The sequence below is a fragment of the Choloepus didactylus genome, chromosome 1 (genome assembly GCF_015220235.1).
Source record: "Choloepus didactylus isolate mChoDid1 chromosome 1, mChoDid1.pri, whole genome shotgun sequence".
Taxonomy (NCBI): domain Eukaryota; kingdom Metazoa; phylum Chordata; class Mammalia; order Pilosa; family Megalonychidae; genus Choloepus; species Choloepus didactylus.
In genome coordinates this window covers 180,419,747-180,440,551 of record NC_051307.1, presented here as the reverse complement: position 1 = coordinate 180,440,551, position 20,805 = coordinate 180,419,747, and the positions used below count along the sequence as shown (strand labels likewise).

Genomic DNA, 20,805 nt, shown 5'->3' with positions numbered 1-20,805 from the left:
GTTTATGACTTGTTGCAACCATTACCCTCATAGATCTTGGCTTATAATTTTACTTTCTCATAGTGTCCTTGTAAGATTTTGCTATCAAAATTATGCTGGCTTCATAAAATGAGTTGGAGTTATTCCCTTTCCTTCTATTCTCTAGAAGAATTTGAATAAGATTTGTGTAGTGTCTTCCTTAAATGTTTAGTAGAATTCAATGGCAAACTCATCTGTACATATAGTTTTCATTGTGGAAATGTTTTCAGTTATTGATTTGGTTTCTTTAATAGATATGGCACTATTCTGATTTTTTTTTTTCTTCTTGTGCTATTTTGGTAAGTTGTACTTTACAACAAATTTTTCCATTTTATCTAAAATTGCAAATTTATTGGTATAAAGTTGTTCATATTATCCTATTACAATTTTAATATCTCTAGTATATGATATTGATTATTTACGTCTCCTCTCATTTTTCTTGATTGGTCTTACCAGGGATTTATCAATTTTATTAGTATTTTCAAAGAGTCATCCTTTGCTTTGCTTTATTTTCTATTTCATTATTTCTATTTCATTATTTCTACTTCTGTCTTTATTATTTTTGTTCTCTGGTCATTGGATTTAATGTCATTCTTCTAATTTCTTGCAATGAATGCTCAGATCACTGATATTCAGCCTTTCATTTCCTCTGATATTCAGCCTTTCATTTCCTCTGATATACACATTCAAAGCTATAATTTTCCTTCTAGGTCCTTGCCTAGCTGTATGGCACATATTTTGATATGACATATTTTTATTATTCAGTTAAACAGTTAATTTCTATTATGACTTCTTCTTTGGTCCACGGATTATTTTAAAGTGTTTTTCTTAATAATCAAATACACGAGAATTTTTTACTTATCTTTTGGTTTTTTGTCTAGCTTAATTCTTCCATGGGTCTGGAAGATTTCAAAACTTTACAACTTTTGACACTTGTTTTATGACCCAGCATAAATTCATTGTTTGCAAATATTCCAACTGTACTTGAATTTATATTTTTCAGATATTGGGTACAGTGTACAATATATATCAACTTGATCAACTCTGTTAATCATTTTTATTCCAATCATGGATTTCTTAATTTTTTTGTTTGTTTGTTTATTCTATCAGTTACTGAGGGAGGTATGTTAAAAATCCTCCACTGTTGTGGGTTTGTCTCTTACTTCTCTCAAATTTTGCTTCATATATTCTGAAACTGCTATATTAGGTGCATACAAACTTAGCATTGTTTTATATACCTGGTGGAATACTTTTTTTTCCTGAAATCTGTTTTGTCTCATGTTAATATACTTATACCAACTTACTTTATGCATGATCACTATTTTGTCATCCTTTGCTTTTACATTCATTTTCTTGTAATCAGCACACTTTTTCTAAATCTAATATGACAAACTTTGTTGTGAGTAGTCTGTAAATTTAATGTAATTATTGATAAATTTAGTGTTAAATACATCATCGTACTGTTTACAAAAGAATAAAGTAATGGCTACTAGTGTATTTTCTTTCCCAGAATTGTAAGTTAAAACATCATTAGAGGAAGTGATCAAAATCATTACTGATCAACAAGATTATAGATTACAATCAATATTTTTAAAATTTATTATTTTTTAAAGCAAAAAGGAGAATTGGGACTATCATATTCTAGGTTGTATGGGGGAAATAATATTTCTAATTAACACTTATCTAAGGAAGCCTTTTATAAAACACATCAAATACCTAATGCTACAGCTTATAGTAGATAATTTCCTTATTGCTCTATAGTTTTTCTGTTTTGCAAAACAATGAAAAAATCTGTCCCACAGAATTTTTGTAAAGATGAAAATCATTTATAACTTTCAATTATAATTTTGTTGTTGCTTTATTTTTACAAGCAAGGTTTATGGAATATTCTGACAATGTCCCTGGAAATCATAGACATATTATTTCAAATGAGTTAGCTTATTTGGAAAACCCAAGTTGCCCTTTGCCTAGATGTTTAGGCAAAAAAGTTGTGTACATTTATAAGAAAATATTGACCGAAACAGGAAGATCAGATAATCTAACTTCAATGAACCAAATATTCAATATCAAAAAACAGTTACATTTTCAGGAATGTGAATGTTACTGATAATTTTAAATCATATTTCTGTTGCTAATAATATCTCCAGTTAAAACTCAATAATTTTAATGGATCTGGTCATTTCCTTTTCATCCAACAGCACCGAAAATCAAAACTAAAAGCAGAAGTGTTAAGGATTGAAGATGTCCGTTCCAGTTCTAACCCCAGGTCCAGTGAGGGTGATCCTACTTGGAAAAAGAATCTTTGAAGATACTATTAGTTAAGATTAGGCTAAGCCTTAATTCAATATGTCTGGTGTCCTTATTAAGAGGAAATCTGGACACAGAGAGACAGACAGAGAGAAAAGACAACCATGTGACAGAGGCAGAAATTGAGTAATGCCACAAACCAAAGAATGCCATGGATTGTCAGCAGCCAAGGCCAGAACTCTAGAGATTTCAGAAGCAGCATGGCCCTATTGTTACCTTGATTTCAGACCTCTAGCCTCCAGAACTGTGAGAGAATAAATTTCATTGTTTTAATCCATCTAGCTTGTGGTACTTTGTCACAGCAACCCTAGAAGCATAGGACAAGGAGGAAAGGATGATCTGGCTTCAAAAACTATTATTTATCTCAGTTACTCAGTCCCCTCAGTTACCATGCTTAATGTATCAATGTTTTTCTCAATAAACAGTTAAGTATTTCCAGGTAGTTATAGTTCTGCTTTATTTCTGACCTTTAAACTTATTTGTTATCTAGCACAGGTATATGTACCATATTAACTCATTGAGATAATAAATATATCAAACTGTCTAGTGAGGAAAACAAAAGAAACACTTCTCCAAATTGAAAAATTGGATTATTCCAGTAAAAGGATTGGTGGGGTGGGATGAGGTAAGAACTCCTCTTGTGACTTGTGCCAATAATATTCAGGTAGCAATCCAATTCATTATGAAGATTTAGAGGATCAATTGAGGCTGATGTTAGTTTCAAATGACCTTTGGAGAAAACCTTTGTATTTCAGGCACAAAGGAAATATGTGGCTTTGAATTCTACCAGGGAACTCTAAATAATGATGATACCTTTTACTAGCACATTTCTAAATATATATATATATATGTATGCTGATGACAGTCATCTGGAGTTACAGAATCCCCCTCTAAATAGAATAAGACATTTCGGGACAAACATGTGAGAACTAGAGCCGTAATTCTCAAATTGATGGACTGTTTTCTGGGATTCCCCAATTATGGAGAATTTTTAATTAAAAAAAATGTCAGTGATACTCTAAGAAAGTAAATACTTTTGAAACATAATCCAGATCATCTAAATGAAAATGTAGATATCCAATTATGATTCCTGAGTTTGCATTTGTGTTTATGAATGGCTTGGCAACAAATGCTGCTTTCTTAATTCCCACAGGCTAATAAAAAGAACAAAGGCAGACTCAAATTGTAAAGGATAAATACATGCCAAAGGTCAAGTGACATTTTAACAAGTTTCACAGTATTGATGTTCAATTTAGTCATTTTTTATCACACAGTAGTATCAAAAGACATTCACCATTGCACTCACTGTTATAAGCATTTTATAATATGCTATTTGGTTTCTGAGCAATAACATCATCTGGAAATTCAATGATATTGTTAATTACTTTCATAATCTGGGTTATATTTAATTTGTAATTTTGTATCACTTTGTAACTATATTAAAACTAAAAGCATGAAAGTTTAGTTATGTTTGTACATATTTAAGTTACATTATAAAAATGATTTAAGTCAACAGAATTTTCTTCCTTTAAAAGTTTATTCAGAAAAACCAAAACATGATAAATACCATAGCAGTTATATACAGCATGTTATGAGAGAACCAGGGTGAATCCAAGTTTAGTGGGACTTGAAGCTTATACAATTTTGCAGGTTCCCTTTAAGAAAAACAAAACTAAAACAAACACAAAATAAATTATACTCAGAGCTTTAAAAGACTCCTGATTAAATCAGTATGTTTCAAATATATTTAGGTCTGTGAAAGATAAATCCTTGGTGAAAATTTTAAAATGAAAAAGAACTGTACCTGAAAGTGTCATTCAATATAAGTTTATTTCTTTAAGGTAATTTAATATTTTTTGAGAGTTACATTAGTTCAGTGATTCAGTCAACTAACTTAATTTTCCTTATTATGTGCCAGGCATCCTGCTAGGCATGAGGACACCAAAATCCTTGCCCTTAAGGAGCTGACAGTCAAGTTAAGAAGGGAAAAAGAATAACAGCTACTATAACCCATGAAATAGTTGCTCTGAAAGTCAAAATGAGAGTGAACCTAATTCTGGATGGAAAAGTGAAAGGCTTCAAAGAAGAGGTAGCATTTGAATTTTAAAGGCTGGGATTTGTCAGAACACCAGGAATAAAGCAGACCAGAAAAGCAATCAGCTTAGGAAATACCTGTGGATGCTTGAGACCCCAGAGTAAAATTGAGACATAGTTGAGTAGAAACAGACAGTGTATATAGGAGCTGGTAGAAAAATTGCCTAGGCTAGATTAAAAAAAGGGCATTGTATAACATGCTAAAGAGCCATTTTAGGAGTTTAAGAGAAGAAATGTAATAATTAGATTTAAATTTTTAAAACACTATTTGCATAAAGGATGCAGAGAAATGAGTAGAGGAAACTATTTTAGTAGTCCAAATGAGAAACAGTGGCATAGTAGGGGATATAAAGCTGGATCTAAAAGAGCTCCAAAATAAAATCCATAAAACCAGGTGAACAGATAGGCTATGGGCTGAGAGGGAGAAAAGCCAAATGGGATTGATATAAAATGTCTGTCAAGAGAAAGTGATTAATAAAATAATATAATTGAATAAAGAAAAAAACACATCCTTTTTTTTTTTTCTCCATTTAAGCATCAATTGACTATTCATAGACAATTTCAAAAATCTACACAGGAAACTATATCCTTAATTTTGTAACTATTACAAAGTCAACAAACCACTTTTATATTGTGTGAGTTGGGCAATGGGTTGGGAAAATTTCCCTCTCTATCTCCTCATAATATATTTTAAAAATGTAGCTTAATTTCTTTCTGTATATCTTACTGAAGTTCAATAACATACTTTCATCACATTTCATTTCGTAGCTTTATAAAATGCCTTTCCTCTGAAAAGCTGACTTTGGCTCTTCGTTTTTTACAAGAAGCCTCAAAATAGAATTATTTCTTCCTCTCGTCTCATTTTAAATTGGGGAAAAAAAAAAGAGTTTATTTTCTTCATAGGCACATATAGAAACTGTCACCCAAAAACAAATGACAGGCAATTTCTTGCCATGTCATTAAATCTCACATAGGTTCTTGTCTATGTGACTGATTTCCCTGTGATTATTTTACTTCCTTGTAAGTTAAAGAGCCATTTTGTCTGTATATTCCAGTGCCTAAAATATCATCTGACATACACCATAGTGCTAGTTAAATATCTGTCAAATATTAAATGAATGAATAAATTCATATTCTGGACAGCAAGAGAGTATAACTGTCAACTCTCTCAGGGGGGTTGCTCTACTTATTTATTTAATGAGAAGTATAGGATTATCTCTACAGGGTCTTCTTTTTCCAAAAAACCTACCATCCCTATTCTGGTTACTTTGTGACTGTTCTCCTGTTGTTGTTCTAATATTTCCTTTCTCTACTCCTCTGGCTTTTTGAGACTATTGATTTTCCTTCACCTACACCTTTCCACCAGAAAATCATTGCTTTTAGATACTATGTATGTCATTATAATGCTCATGTTTCATTTGAAAAATGAAAGCTGTCAGAAACTAAACACTGTTGTGTGCAAAGCTTTCAAGTCAACAAGTTATCAACAAAGCTCGGATTGTATGTCCAGAACAAGGCCAGTTGCTGTAGATTCGTGGCCATTAAACTTAAATGCTTATGTACTTTCTAGAAGTGTAACAGTGACTTTTAAAATATAACCTAAAACTGTAAGCAAGCAGGAAATTGTAAATTAACCTTGCAATGTAACCTAAAGCAGCTCTTGAATGTAATCTTGGAAGGGAAGGGGGGGGGTGAAGGGGGGTTGAAGACCTTTGGTCTCACAAAAGAGTAAGATGTAAAGTCTGCAACAATACGTAAATGTAAAGTTCACAACTTTCACAGGTGTCATCTAGCTCCGGAAGAAAATGGGAAATAACTATATTACTGAAGTTCTCCACACCTGTTACATGTTAACTAAAATGATTAACTCCCTTTGTCTCTCATGGGTTTAGCCAATTAAAGAATCATTTCGGGGAGACTGCCCCAAACCTCCCAGATACAGATAATTCTTTATCACTCTTGTTACATTAATTAAATGATTAACTCTCTTTGTTTCTGGGTATAAAAACCAACTGAAGAAACACTTCAGAGAGGCAGATTTGGAAAAGCTTCCCCTGACTCCCATCAGCGTAAATAAACCGATTTTCCTTCTCAGCCTGGTTTGGTGTGACTTCTATTGGCCACATGGTGTGCCAAACCTAGATTTGCAAAGTGCCCCTTCTACAGAAGGACTTTGAAAAACTTTGTACACCCTCACATATTTCATGTTAACATAATTTTTTTTCATCATGAATACAAAGGATATATTTCTGGATACTGTAAATATTGGTATTTTAAAATAAAACTGTTTTATCTCTTTTATAAATGGAATGTAAATAGTGATTTGATATGTATTTGAAAAGTACATGAACAAGCTCTCCTTTAACAGTTAGGAACCTGATATCATTCCCTTTCTCCCTGAATTCATATTTTCAGCCCACTTCACCACATAAGTTTATCCCAGTATAATAGAAATGCTTGAAAGTCTGTTGAAAGTCTTTTAAATCCATCACTCTATCATATTTCCCTACCACAAAATTATGCATATATAAATTTAAAATTCCTGAGAAGATAAGTTTAAAAAATTTTCTATTATATCATCAAATTACTAGAATATTCATGAAAATAACATAAAACAAGTTATGATCATTGTAAAATATTAAAAGAGAGCTTTTACTGGAAATGCATTTCTTGCATATGCAAAGGACTTTTTCCCTCCAATTAGGTCATGCATGCATAGACGAATTTATTGCTAAAAAGAAGTAGAGTTCAGTTTAATTCTTATTTTTCATTTTCTTCCATTCTGAATATTTGGAAGTGGAAGGATTTTTGCTTATAGCAATGATCATTTTTTTGAAGACATATATTACATGCCAAAAACCACACAGAGGTATGTCATCAAAAATTATTTTTAATGCTCAGTTGACAACTCAATAAGGTCCTTCTGCAGTATCTTTTAAAGCAATTGGAAATCACCATCCTTGCAAAAGAATTAGCTACCCAATCATTATAGCCATTCACCATTTCAAGATTTAGGTCAGATTAAAGGTTTTGTTTTATCCTTAGAGTGAGAGAGGAACAACTACCAAAGAGGAAATGGGAAAGCATGCTTGAACCAGGAACACTCTGAGGCAGATCAATTTTAGTGAAGAAACATGTTAACAACCCAAAAATTAACACTCTTAAAACTATCCTTACTATATATGTTGTACATACTCTTTGGAAAGCCTCCTGAGGTTGACGGTAAGGAAGAAGTCTTGCTCAGTGTGAAGACTGCTACACAGGTTTGGATACACATAACAGATCACTCTATCATATATGACACATGTCAGTTTGGATATATTATGTCCCCCAAAACACCATGTTCTTTGATGCAATCTTGTGAAGGCAGATGTATTAGTGTTGATTAGGTTGGAACCTTTGGATTAGGTTTTTTCCATGAAGATGTGACCCACCCAACTGTGAGTGACACTTTTGATTAGGGTGCGACCTCTTAATTGAATGTTTCCATGGACATGTGGCCCTGCCCATTCAGTGCGAGTCTTCATTAGTTCACTGGAGTCCTACAAAAAGAACCCACAAACAGAAGGACTAGAGAGCAACTGAGTGTGACATTTAGGAAGAGCTGTACCTAATAGAGGATAAAACGCCCCAAGAGCAACATTTGGAGAATGCCATTTTGAAACGCAACCTGGGAGCAAGCAGATGCCAGCCATGTGACTTCCCAGCTAACAGAGGTTTTCCAGATGACAATGGCTTTTTCCCAGTGAAGGTACCCTACTGTTGATGCCTTACCTTGGGCACTTTATGGCCTTAAGACTGTAACCTTGTAACCAAACAAACCGCCTTTATAAAAGCCAATCTATTTCTGGTATTTTGCATTCTGGCAGCACTAGCAAACCAGAACTACACATATTAGAGTTCACAGACATTAAGGAGTTCACAACCTTCCTGTGTGTGAGTGTGTTTGGGAGGAGATGCATGATGAGATATAAGGAAAAATGGGGAGAAAAGAGGGACTTAGACCATGTATGCCCATATCAGAAATTTCAATAGATTTTCTGCATAAAATATAAATTTAAAAATAGGACATCATTCTAAAAAAAGAAAAGATTTTAAGGTGAAGGTGGACTTTACAGATAGTTTTTACAAGTATAGAATTTGCTTTGGCTGAGAATTGTGACTCTCTTCCCTCAAACCGAACATAAATATAAAATACAAATGTATCCTAAAATTTACCCACCTCAAATTTTGGATTCATAGGAGTTGCATACTTTCTATACTTTCTTCTGTCAGGCAGAGGCTTTTTCTACCAAATAATATAATTTTATTTTTGGTAGTATTCTTCAATCTGCTTTTTTATCTCTGCCATTAAAACCAGTTGCTTCCCTAAAAATCTTAACCAGAGCTATGTGATGTGATATGATACGATGTGATGTATGTGTGTGTATGTGTGTATGTATGTGTCTGTGTGTGTGTGTGTGAGAGAGAGAGATAGAGGTGGGGGGAGAGAGAGGGAATAGAGGGATACATGCTTTTACAGCTTTACTGATGAAATGGCTGTGAAACTGATAAGTTCATGCTAATATGAAAAGATTGACACTGCTATACAACTTAGTAGCTATGCTATCTTCAGTCTATCCTGCGACCCAATGAAACACATCCACTGAGGGTCTCCCTTAGAGCACAGAACTCAGAATATGTAACAAAGAAACAGAAAATACAACTCAGGGTGGCTTGATTTGAATCAAATTGGATTAATATATAATTTAAGTTGCTACTTAGAAAGATTTACTTTTAAAATTTTCGTAAAATGCGTTCTTACTGTTTGTGCTATCTGTAAATATTCTTTACAACTTAGAAAATAGACATAACTCTTATTTTAAAAAAAAATTACATGGTATTTTTTTGGTTGATTTTACATGCTGTCTAATAAAATAAAAATAAGATTTGAAGTAGCTCTAAAAATTCTTGATTGCCTAGAAATAAGAGAAGCTGGTTGAACCACAGTCAGAGGTTCTGTTACATTCTTTGTTTAGATATTGCTTTGAAACCCAACCTTCTCTAGTGAAAAAGGGGACCTAGCAGCAGCCACATCATATCCTTCAGGAGTCCTTTCCTTGATAGAGAACATCTGGATCTTGGTTGCCAGAGGGCGGGGGTGGGGGGTGGGGGGGGGAGGAAAGGAGGGAAGATGAGGAGGAACTCTTATGGCATCCATCTCTTCATTTTTACTCACAGCACCCTATAAATGTGACACACACACACACACACACACACACACACACACACACAGTGTTTGGTGTCAAGAGTTTTCAATTCAGTACAAAATGACCATTCTGTAACAAGAGTGTTTTTTTGAAGCAGTGAATCGTTTTGAAAATTTCAGATTGCATTTACAGCTACAGAGAATGTAACAATAATTTAAAAAAAAGTTGGCTCAAACCTGCTCTGGGATAGAAATTTGGGGATGATGTAATTCACAAGTTCCTCTTGGAAAGAAATGAGAATTCCTTAAAAAAAAAAAAAAAAGCCAAAACAATCTTCTAATGAACTTAAAGGAATGAAGACCAGTTCTGGGAAACTAGTTATGATCTTAACTGATATTAGCTGACTATCAGTTAAGAGTCCAGCGACCCTAGAATTCATTTCCATTATTTAGGTTAACAATGATTATCTAACCATTCTCTTTTCCTATAAAATGTCCCTTCCAAGAGTGTATCTTTTACTTATCATATGTCTTTTCCTTTGAAGCATGATTATAAGAAAACTTCAACACGTGCTTGTAACTAAACTAAGTTTTCTGCAATAATTATTATTTTATTTCCCAAAGTTAATTAAAACAAATACATATAAGTTGGTAAGAAGTGACCATTTCCAGCTGAATGCAGTGAATATCTGGGTTATATTTTGTCATAACTTAATAGGGTACCACTCCCTAAAAAGAAAATTTAAGATGTTTTACTTGACTAAAATGATAAACTTATGCATTCTGTACAAGCAAATAATTTTGATTATAAACTCATTTTTTGTAGTTACAATTGCTAAATGTGTTTTAAAACAAAAACCGATTCTCTCACCAGATAAACTTTAAAATTTTGAGCTGTGCCATTTTCTCTTTATTTCACCTAAAAATAAAGATTAATTTTTCTGCCTTTTCAACAGTTCTCAAATTAATCTCAATTCTGAATAAAGGTTCAAAAATATAATGCATTTAAAGCTAGACTATCACTTTTTTTTTATTACTTCCGGTGCCTTGACCAATTTTACTTTGGTTAACGTTCTTCAAAACTCTACTACTCAAGACATACTGCTTTGGTGATTCCCTTTGAAACAGAAAATTCGTAAAGAACATTACGGAGGCAAGGACTGATCCTTGTCCAATACATCAAGAATACTGCTCTCTTCCATCCCCCAGCCCAAGAAATTGGAGCTAATGATCTCCTTTTTAGGTGATTACATTAATATATTTTTGAATGTTTTAAAAATACCATGCAATTTCGTTGTGGTCTTTGTTCAAAACAGCTGTGAAATTTCACTTAAATCTAAACAAACAAAAAGGCTTAAGAACAATAAAGAAATATTGAATTCACCATGTTGACGACCTGACAGTGGGTGGGCTGATAGGTTTAAACGCGATTCAAAATGATACTCCATCAGAACACCGACTTAATATTTAAAAACACAACTGGCCAAATACTACTTAAGGGGCTGGCAAGGGGCGTCAGAGGGGCTAATTGGCGGTTAGTGAGGGTAAATTCCCTATAATTAAGGTTTTCTTGTTCGTTCGTTAGCCCTGCGGCTCCAGGAGCTCCATCTGGTTGCGATCCCCCAAAAATGTAAGGAATTCAACTTCTCGTGGCTCTACAGATCAGGACTAAATGCGATCTAGAAATAACCAAGAATGGTGACAAATTGAGTGTAACCGGGGATAACCCCAAAGCTTTGCCATCTCCTTCCTCTCATTCCATAAATTTTACGATATTTTTAAAAGCAGCGTCTGGAATCCGCTTTAGTTTCAGCAGAATAACCCTGAGATCTTGAGCAATTCACCGAGTTTGCCCTTCAAATGATCTCTTGAGGTTCGCAACGGCATCCAGAATACAGAGGCCACTGGGTGGGTTTAGAGGGTTAAACGGCTTCCCCCAAACGCATATCTAACAGGTTTCCTAATTTTCAGCCACCGTAAGGCTACAGCGCCATAACCCTGTGAGAGCGCTAATAAGCGGTACTAACACGCACTACACTGGGGAACCCCCAAGTGGATGCAGTTGGAAACAGACTCGCATGACAACGGCTCTGAGGAAAGCCCTCTGCCCAACCGCCGATCCGGCGGAGAACACTCTTACCCAGCTCTGGCTCCGCCTTCACCATGTTACTTCGTCGCCAACCCCGCCCCGTCCCGCCGTAGAGGCTCACGGGACATGTAGTACGCCGCGCCCATGCTCCCCAGCTCCCTTCGGCCTAACTTCCGGTTTCCTCCCGCGGTTCTGGCACTGACCCCGCGGACAGCGGAAGTCCTTTTCCGGCCGTGTTCTTCACATCCTCCCTTCATCCCCTTCGACAGCGGTTCGTCTGCACTTCTACACGGCGCGCGCGCTGCTGGCAGTCTGCTTGAGCCCTGACGAAGCAGGCGCCGCTTGGGCCGGGTGTCGCGCGCATGCGCGCGTTGCTGGGTAACCGGCCTTCTCCTGCGACGGCTCGGCCCCTCCTGCCTCGGCTGCCCGTCTTTCCAGAATCTCCTGGGCCCGTGTCCAGGACAGGGCCGCGTCGGGCCTGGCACAGCCGAGGCAAAAGAAATGGAAATGTCTTTGCTGCGCTTTTGGAGCAGCTGCCTTCGCTGGGGAAGCGGTGGTGTCTTCGAGGAAACCGGAAGCCCGTGGTGACCCCTGGCGACCCTGTTTGTTTTCGGTCCTTTTCCAGACATTGGGGAATCGAAACTCAGCGGCCCTGGGGGCAGCTCTACGTAACCTGGCTTCGGGGTGAGTGACTTGTTACTGCCGATCCGGGGCTGGGGTTGCGGGCAGTGTCGCGACTAAACTCGCTGCTATTGCAGGTGAGAAGAGTCACGTCATTTTCTCTCAACTTCCCCTCCCCCCTTTGACTAGAGAGTGGCCCATCCTTGGGCATCCTTTTCTACTGTCACCCTGCGCCCCTTCGTTCAGGGCCTTTCTTGGTCCTTCACTGTACTACTCTCCTATTGCTCATTTTTTTTCCTGTGCTCTGATTTATTGGGACCCTTTCGATTTTATTTCATTCATTGAGACGGCATTTGTCTTGGAAAGGAAAGATGGACATGTGGATAGGACAGCACTGCCTGGGGCATCCGAATGGTGGACAGCAACCTCCTGCACATTATCGAGGGATAGTCCGTATTCGTCTTTTCTGCAGTGTCTAACCTGTGTATTCAGTACGGGGGTTTCGGTTATTTGCATGCAAGGTAGGTTGAGACCCTCGTCCCTGTAGACAAGGATCGCACATAGTGAAAGTGAGATAAAATACCCATAAACGCAGTAATACAAATGAAAACATAAATTGCTCCAGGACATACCGGAAATGTGCTAAATGATAAAAGACAGTGAATCACTAAGATTGAAATTGACCCTTGCCCGTAAACTGGAAGACACTTTCTTTTTCACTCTTGGAATTTTAAATTGGATGGATCAGAATCTCAAGGCATAGTTTAAATTCCGTTTTCTAAAAAGCCATATCTAATTACCTAACCTACTGTAATCACTCCATCATGTGTAGATTGAGAGAAATGCCTCCCTCAAAGGGTTGTTAAAAATTTTTCAATGAGATAATGTTTGCAAATGGGAAGCTGTATACAAATGTAAGGTTTTAATATGAACGGTACAGCATAATGTGATAGGAAATACATTGGATTAAGTTAGAACACCAGGATCTGAGTCCTGAAATTTCTGCTTACTCAGTTGCCACTGGGCAAGAGTCTAAACATCTTCCTCATTTTTTCTCTGTCTAAAATGGGAGTAATGCTTACTCTGCAAAGCACCAAAGCATAGTTTCTAAGAGCTACGTGGCTCTGGAGTCATCTGGCTGATTTTCATTCATTCCTGGCCCATCTGTTCCCTCTTCTCCCTCTCCCCATTCTAACACTTGTATGTTTTAGTTTCTCCACCTGTGAGATGGGAGATTCTTGCTACTTCAGATGAAGAATAAATGAGATATTTCCTGTAGAAGGCATAACTCACTGCCTGGCATAAAATAAATACTCAGTAAAAATAAATACTACCACAGAGAGTTGTCATGATTATTAAATAAAATGATGTTATGAAATTCTATGTAATCCATAAAATAAATATAACTTTTTTCTTTCTTATGCTGCTTATATTCTGAATTGAAATGTAGTTGTCTAATCACTGTTACAAAATAAATTTGTTAACACCACTAGCATTTAGTGTATAATAGGCTCAATTGCATTGTGATGTACTTGATGAAAGCAATTAAAAGGAATAGACTCCTTTCTTACTTATGCTCTCCCTGGAAGATAGTATTATGATTCCCTGGCCATATAAACTGATATCTAGACTAATGGCAGTTTATGAGATAACTCATTGAGGTCTAAGAAAATGGAGTTTTTCTTCCTGTATATCTGATGCTGAGTACATTTTTGTGTCCTCAATAAATTGTAGGGCCTTTAGTGCTAAAATTGAGTCTTTTACCCCTAATTTTTTCATTACAAAAAAGAGAAAAAGGAGTAAGTGTTGGTTTGTTTGCTTCTTTAAGACTTAATCCTTGTTCCCTGGTATCTTGACTGATTATAACGAAGTCAGTACAGGGATATCCAAACTTCTCAGAGTAGAAATGTGATGGAAATTCTGAATAAGATTCAGTTTGAGAGGCAATGTAGAATAGAGAAAAGAGCCTACAAGATAGGCCTTGATTCAAATCTCAGTTCTGTCACGTACTACTTGTGTGATCATAGGCACCTCATCTCTCTGAGCCTCAGTTTCCTCATCTGTGGCGGTGATAACATCTTTCTTCCCAAGTTTGCTGTGAACTTAAGGAACTAATATGTGTAATATACCTCGTATTTCCTTGACTGCTCAAGAAATAGCATGAAATGGGTTGACTTAGACAATGGGAATTTATTTGCTGACATTTTTGAGGCCAGGAAAAGGTCCAAATCAAGGCATCATCAAGGCAATGCTTTCTTCCCGAAGACCAGCATTCTGGGGGTGTTCTGGGGCTGGCTGCTGATGATACTTGGCTCCTCTGTCACATGTCAAGGCACAAGGAGACATGTGGACTTTCCCTTCTTTTCCAAGTTTCATTCGTTTCAGCTTCTTGCTTCCCTGGATTTCTCTCTCATGATTGAACACATTCCATTTATAAAGGACTTCTGTTTATCAATGGAATTCATTGTGTTTATAAAGTAATAGAATTAAAACCCATCCTGATTGAGTGGGTCACACCATAACTGAAGTAGCCTCATCAAAAGGTCCTACTTACAATGAATTCACACCCACAGGAATGGATAAGATTTAAGAACATGTTTTTCTGGGGTACATACAGCTTCAAATCAACACAGTTACTAGCAAAAATGTGAATTCCCTTCTGTCTGTTTAGGTTTCCGTTCTCTATTCAGATTAAACTTTACCTTCTCAATTTAGGAAGGTGGCATGTTAGTGATCTAGTCTAACCCCCTCATTTTGTAGGTGAGAAAAGTTAGATGAATTAATCAAGGTGACAGATCCTAGAACTAGAATCCAGATCTTCCAAATCTTGGGCCAGTGTTCTTTTCTGTTGTATAATTCTGCCTTGTCCAGATTCTTATTGGCAAATCAGAATCCATGTAGTTAGTGTTGCCCCTTAGATTGTTGTATTAAGATCGCAGATTTAGAAGTCAGCTTACTTAGGTTCACATCCCAGTTTTGCCACTGATGAGTTGTAGAGCCTTAGGAAAGTTTTGTAACTTCACTAAGATTTGGTTTGTAAATTAAGATAATAGTACCTATGCATGTAAAAGCACTAGTGCCTGGCATATGGTAAATGATCAATAAATGGTAGACATTATGATGAAATATGAAAGGATAATGATTTATTTTTATAAAAAGACCAATTTAGTGTCAGAAGGTATTTCTGTCTTTTCTAGTATCCCAAACTCGGGTATATGAAGGCATATAAAGAACTGAGTACCCTCTCAATGTTGGTTGTACTGAAGACTGAAATTTAAGATATTAACTTCTAAAATAATTCTGATTAATGACATTTGAATCTGCATTTTTTTTTTTTTTCCTTATGCCTCTTCCCTAGCCTCAGGAACTCCTGTTCTGTTTGTTTCTTCCCTTACCTGACTGATTGCACCCTTCTTTTTCCATTATCATTCTTGGAAATTTAACTTTTCTTAGCAATAATTCTAAACATCTTTCATCTCAATCCCTTTGAATTCTCTTTTCATTTATACTTCTCTTATGTAAATCTCTAAGAAGAAACAAACTCTAGTTAATATATAAAATGTTTGCATCGCTACTTATAGATAAATTTGCTTGTAGGGCATATAAATATGCCTCTTATACTATTGTGATGAAATGAGATGATGAATATGAAATTACTTTAATATTAAAAACAAAAACAAAATCTCCTTGCAAAAGTTAGGTGGTATTTACCATTTGATAACATATAACTAACTATGCCCACAAATGTTTAAGAATACTAGTTATATTCGGAATTCTGTAAATCATGAAAAAGTCACTTAGCTTTGTTCCCTCTAGAGTAGTGGTTCTCAACTTTGAATAACCTGGAGTGCTTATTGAAAATACAGTTGAACTTTTGACCCTAGATACTCTAATTTGCATAGATCCATAGTGGAGCCCAGAAAACACTATTTCTGAACAGAACTTTAAATGATTCTAAGGTGGTGGTTCACACCAACATTGTGAAACAGTGTTCTAGGTCATCTCCATTTTCTTGGAATGCTCTTGAAAAAGTGAAATTTCTTTGTAGCATGTCCTTGTGGAATACATTTATTATTGATTTTCATGATTGAGAGAAGTCCAACCTTGCCATTGAACAATTTTTGAATAAGTTTTTAAAGTTTTAAAGTTAATTATATTCATTCCTGCAGACTATCTAAATGTGTCTAGTCTTTTGATAATCTAGTCTTTAATAATAATATTATGCTTATGAGACTCATTTTTGTATAAATTAAATAAACGTTATTTTAACATAATTTAAATTGTGGTAAATAAATATATCAGTGTAGGGCAAGTTTTCCCAAATGTTAAAGGATAAACTATATAGCTTGATCTAGTTTGTTAATAGCTGGTTAGGCTTTTACCATTTATCCAGAAAATCGAATTTCTTGGGCCACTGCCTCAGATCCCGTTTTCTTTTCAGTATACTAATAAATATAACAGGATATCTGTTTTGTATTAATTGCTACCTTCCTAAGATACATCTTTTCCTTGCCCTACAGATTTTAGTCTCTAGAAGTCTGATTTGAAAAGAATAATATAAGCAGGAATATTTCTGATATTTATGTGTTAGGGTATTTAATTTTGCAGGGATAAAAATAAAATTTTAAATTATTTTTATACAATAAAACAATACATATCTGTGATGCTAGTGAATTTTCTCTTTGATGTGCTTTAATAATATGGCTACTTCTTATATAATTCTTATATAATTTTTAGGGCAGATAAGCAATTCTCATGCCAATTTCCAGTGCATTCTAACTCTTATTTACAGGATATAGAATAAATATATAGAATAATGATATAAAACTTAAAAAGTGTTTCTTTTGTGCAAATAATATCTTATATTTAAAGAAAGTTCAACAATGTAACAATAAGTGGGACTTGAAAATATTTAGTGGTGTGGAAAAGTCTGGTTGTTAACTATCAGTGGTGGCTCTGTTCTGATAGTTGTAAATATAAGGCAACAGAAATAAATATATAAAATAAGCCGGTCATTTTGTTCTAAAAATATGCATTTTGACCAGTATTTTTATATTATTACACCCCTTCAATCCAAGGTCCTGGTAAAGCTTCCCACAGGTTCCTACTTTTGTAGTTCCTTTAAAAAATATATATATTTTATTTTAAAATTTCCAAACTTTGCACTCTATATCCACTCCTTCCCTCCTCTCCCAATCCCCTGATAACCTCTAATGTACTTTCTTTCTCGATGAATTTGCTATTTTTAAATATTTCAAATACATGAAATTGTGTAGTATTTGTCCTCATGTGCCATGCTTATTTCACTTAGCATAATGTTTTCAAGGTTCATCCATGTTACAGCATGTCTCAGTATTTCATTATTTCTCATGGCCAAATAATTTTCCTTTGTGTATATGTACCACATTTTGTTTATCCATTCATCTGCTGATAGACATTTGCGTTGTTTCCACCTTTTGGGTATTGTGAATAATGCTGCTATGAACAGTGGTGTACGAGTATCTGTTTGAATCCCTGTTTGCAATTCCATTGGGTATATACCTAGGGGTGGAACTGCCAATCATAACAGTAATTCTATATTTAACTTTTTGAGGAATCTCCATATTGAACGTACTTGATTCCCTTGTCGAAAATGAATTGGACATAGATATGTGGGTCTGTTTCTGCACTTTCAGTTCTGTTCTGTTGGTCTATATGTCTGTCCTTATGCCATTACCATAGTGTTTGATTATAGTAGTTTTATACTAAGTTTTGGAATTGAGTATGAAACCTCCAACTTTGTTCTTTTTGTGATTGGTTAGGCTATTTGGGGCCTCTTGTAATTCCGTTTGAATTTGAGGATCAACTTGTGTATTTCTTCAAAGACGACTCCTGTAATTTTGATAAGTACTGCACTGAATCTGTAGATTGTTTTGGGTAGCATTGACATCTTAACAATACTGAGTCTTCCAATCCATGAACATGGGATGTCTTGCCATATGTTTAGGTCTTTATTTCTTACACGAGTGTTTTGTAGTTTACCGTGTTCAAGTCTCTCACATCCTTGGTTAAATTTATTCCTAGATATTTTATTCTTTTAGTTGCTATTGTAAATAGAATTTTCTTAATTTCCTCTTTGGAAATTAGAGTATGCTAGAGTGTGGATACACAGTTGGCTTTTGTATGTTGTTGATCCTGTAACCTGCAGCATTGCCGAATTCATTAATTATCCCTGGTAGCTTTCTTGTGGGTTCCTTTATTTTATATATATATATATATATATATATATATATATATATATATGTGTGTATATATATATATACGTATATATATATATGAAATCATGTTATATGCAAACAGAGATAGTTTTACTGCTTCCTTTCCAATTATGATGCCTTTTATTTCTTTTTCTTGCCTAATCACTGTGGCTGGAACTTCTAGTACAGTGTTGAATAACAGTGGTAAAAGTGGGCATCTTTGTCTTATTCCTGATTTTAAGGGGAAATTTTTCAGTCTTTCACTGTTAAGTAGGTGGTTTTTCATAAATGGCCTTTATCATGTTTAGGAAGTTCCCTTCTATTCCTAGTTTTCTGAGTGATTTAATGCAAAAAAAAGTGCTGAGTTTTGCAAAATGCCTTATCTATATTGAGATGACCATCTGTTTTTTTTCTTTTGTTCTATTAATCTAGTATGTTACACTGATGGATTTTTGTATGTTGAACTTCTCTTATATTCGTGATTCCTGGGAATAATCCCACTTGGTCATGGTGTATAATCCTTTAAATAAGATGTTGGATTGAGTTTGCTAGTGTTTTGTTAAGGATTTTTGCATTTACTTTCATAAAGGAAAGTTGTCTGTAATTTTCTATTCTTGTACTGTCATTATCTGGCTTGAGTGTAAGGGTAATGCTGGCCTCACAGAAGGAATCAGGGAGTGTTCCCACCTCTTAGACTTTTTGGAAAGTATGAGAAAGATTGCTGTTAATTCTTCTTTAAATTTTTGGTAGAATTCACCTGTGAAGTCATCTGGCTCAGTTTCTTTGATGGAAAGTTTTTGATTATTGATTCTATTTCTTTATTTGTTACAAGTCTGTTGAGATTTTCTGTTTCATATAAATTATTTAATTTGTTAGCGTATAATTGTTCATAGTATTCTATTATACTCTATTTACTTCTGTAAGAACAGTCATGATGTTGCCATTTTCATTTCTGATTTTCATTATTTGTCTTTTCCTTTTTTTTAAATCAGACTAGCAAAAGGTTTACCCATTTTATTGATCTTTCAAAGAAACAACTTCTATTTTGTTGCATCTCTTATTCATTTTTCTATTATCTATTTCATAGACTTCTGCTTTAATCTTAATTTTTCCTTCCTTCTTCTAATTTTGGGTTACTTTATTCTTCTTTCTAGTTCCTCAAGATGTGCAGTTACATTATTGATTTGAGATCTTTTTTAATATAGGATTTTTTATCTATAAATTTCCATATTAAAAGTGAGGCACAGACGTCACTAGCTATTATTTCAGAACTGTCTATTTCTCTCTTTGATTCTTTCAATATTTGCCTCATATATTTTGGGGGTCTATTGTTAGGTATGTATATGTTGTTTATAATTGTTATATTTTCTTATTGAATTGGCCTGTTTATCAGTATATAATATCCTTCCTTGTCCCATGTAACAGTTTTTTTTTTTTCACATACCATACAGTTATCCAAAAATCCAAAGTGTACAATCAGTTGCCCATGGTACCATCATATAGCTGTGCATCCATCACCACAAATAATTTTTTTTCAATTTTTAGAACATTTTCATTACTCCAGAAAAGAAATAAAGACACACAAAAAAAGGAAACTCAAATCCTCCCATACCCCTAACCACCGCCCTCCATTATTGATTCATAGTATTGGTTTAGTACATTTGTTATTGTTGACAAAAGAATGTTAAAATACTACTAACTGTAGTATATAGTTTGCAATAGGTATATTTTTTTCCTATATGCCCCTCTATTATTAACTTCTAGTTATAGTGTCATACATTTGTTCTGGTTCATGAGAGAGATTTCTAATATTTGTACAGTTAATCATGGACATTGTCCACCACAAGATTCACTGCTTTATACATTCCCATCTTTTAACCTCCAACTTTCCTTCTGGTGACATGTGTGACTCTGAGCTTCCCCTTTCTACCACATTCACACACCATCAGCACTGTTAGTTATTCTCACAATGTGCTACTATCACCTCTGTCCATTTCCAAACATTTAAGTTCACCCTAGTTGAACATTCTGCTCATAATAAGCAACTGCTCCCCATTCTTTAGCCTCTTTCTATATCCTGATAACTTATATTTCATGTCTATGAGTTTACATATTATAATTAGTTCATATCAGTGAGACCTTGCAATATTTGTCCTTATGTGTCTGTCTTATTTCACTCAATATAGTGCCTCCAAGTTTTCTTCATCAACCCATTTTTTTTAAGATGGTTTTGTTCACACACCATACATCCT

The 20,805-nt window shown here is 34.9% G+C and overlaps 2 protein-coding genes across 6 annotated transcripts in view; one reads left to right on the top strand and one right to left on the bottom strand.

Moving 5' to 3' along the window:
* ZCWPW2 (zinc finger CW-type and PWWP domain containing 2) overlaps window positions 1–12,433 on the bottom strand; it is a 191,464-nt gene extending 179,031 nt beyond the window's left edge. For all 4 annotated transcript variants that reach the window (XM_037846234.1, XM_037846215.1, XM_037846241.1 and 1 more), the window contains exon 1: window positions 11,748–12,433. The gene's annotated coding sequence lies outside the window, so the exon portion shown is untranslated. The remainder of the gene's footprint in view (window positions 1–11,747) is intronic.
* The window catches only part of AZI2 (5-azacytidine induced 2), a 41,573-nt gene continuing 32,660 nt past the window's right edge, over window positions 11,893–20,805 (top strand). The window contains exon 1 of one of the 2 annotated variants that reach the window (XR_005218370.1): window positions 11,893–12,380. Coding sequence is in view for 1 of the 2 variants with exons in the window: in XM_037846199.1 (XP_037702127.1) it covers window positions 12,059–12,380 (322 nt within the window). In the remaining variant the exon portion in view is untranslated. The remainder of the gene's footprint in view (window positions 12,381–20,805) is intronic. The other variant, XM_037846199.1, reaches the window with a different exon arrangement.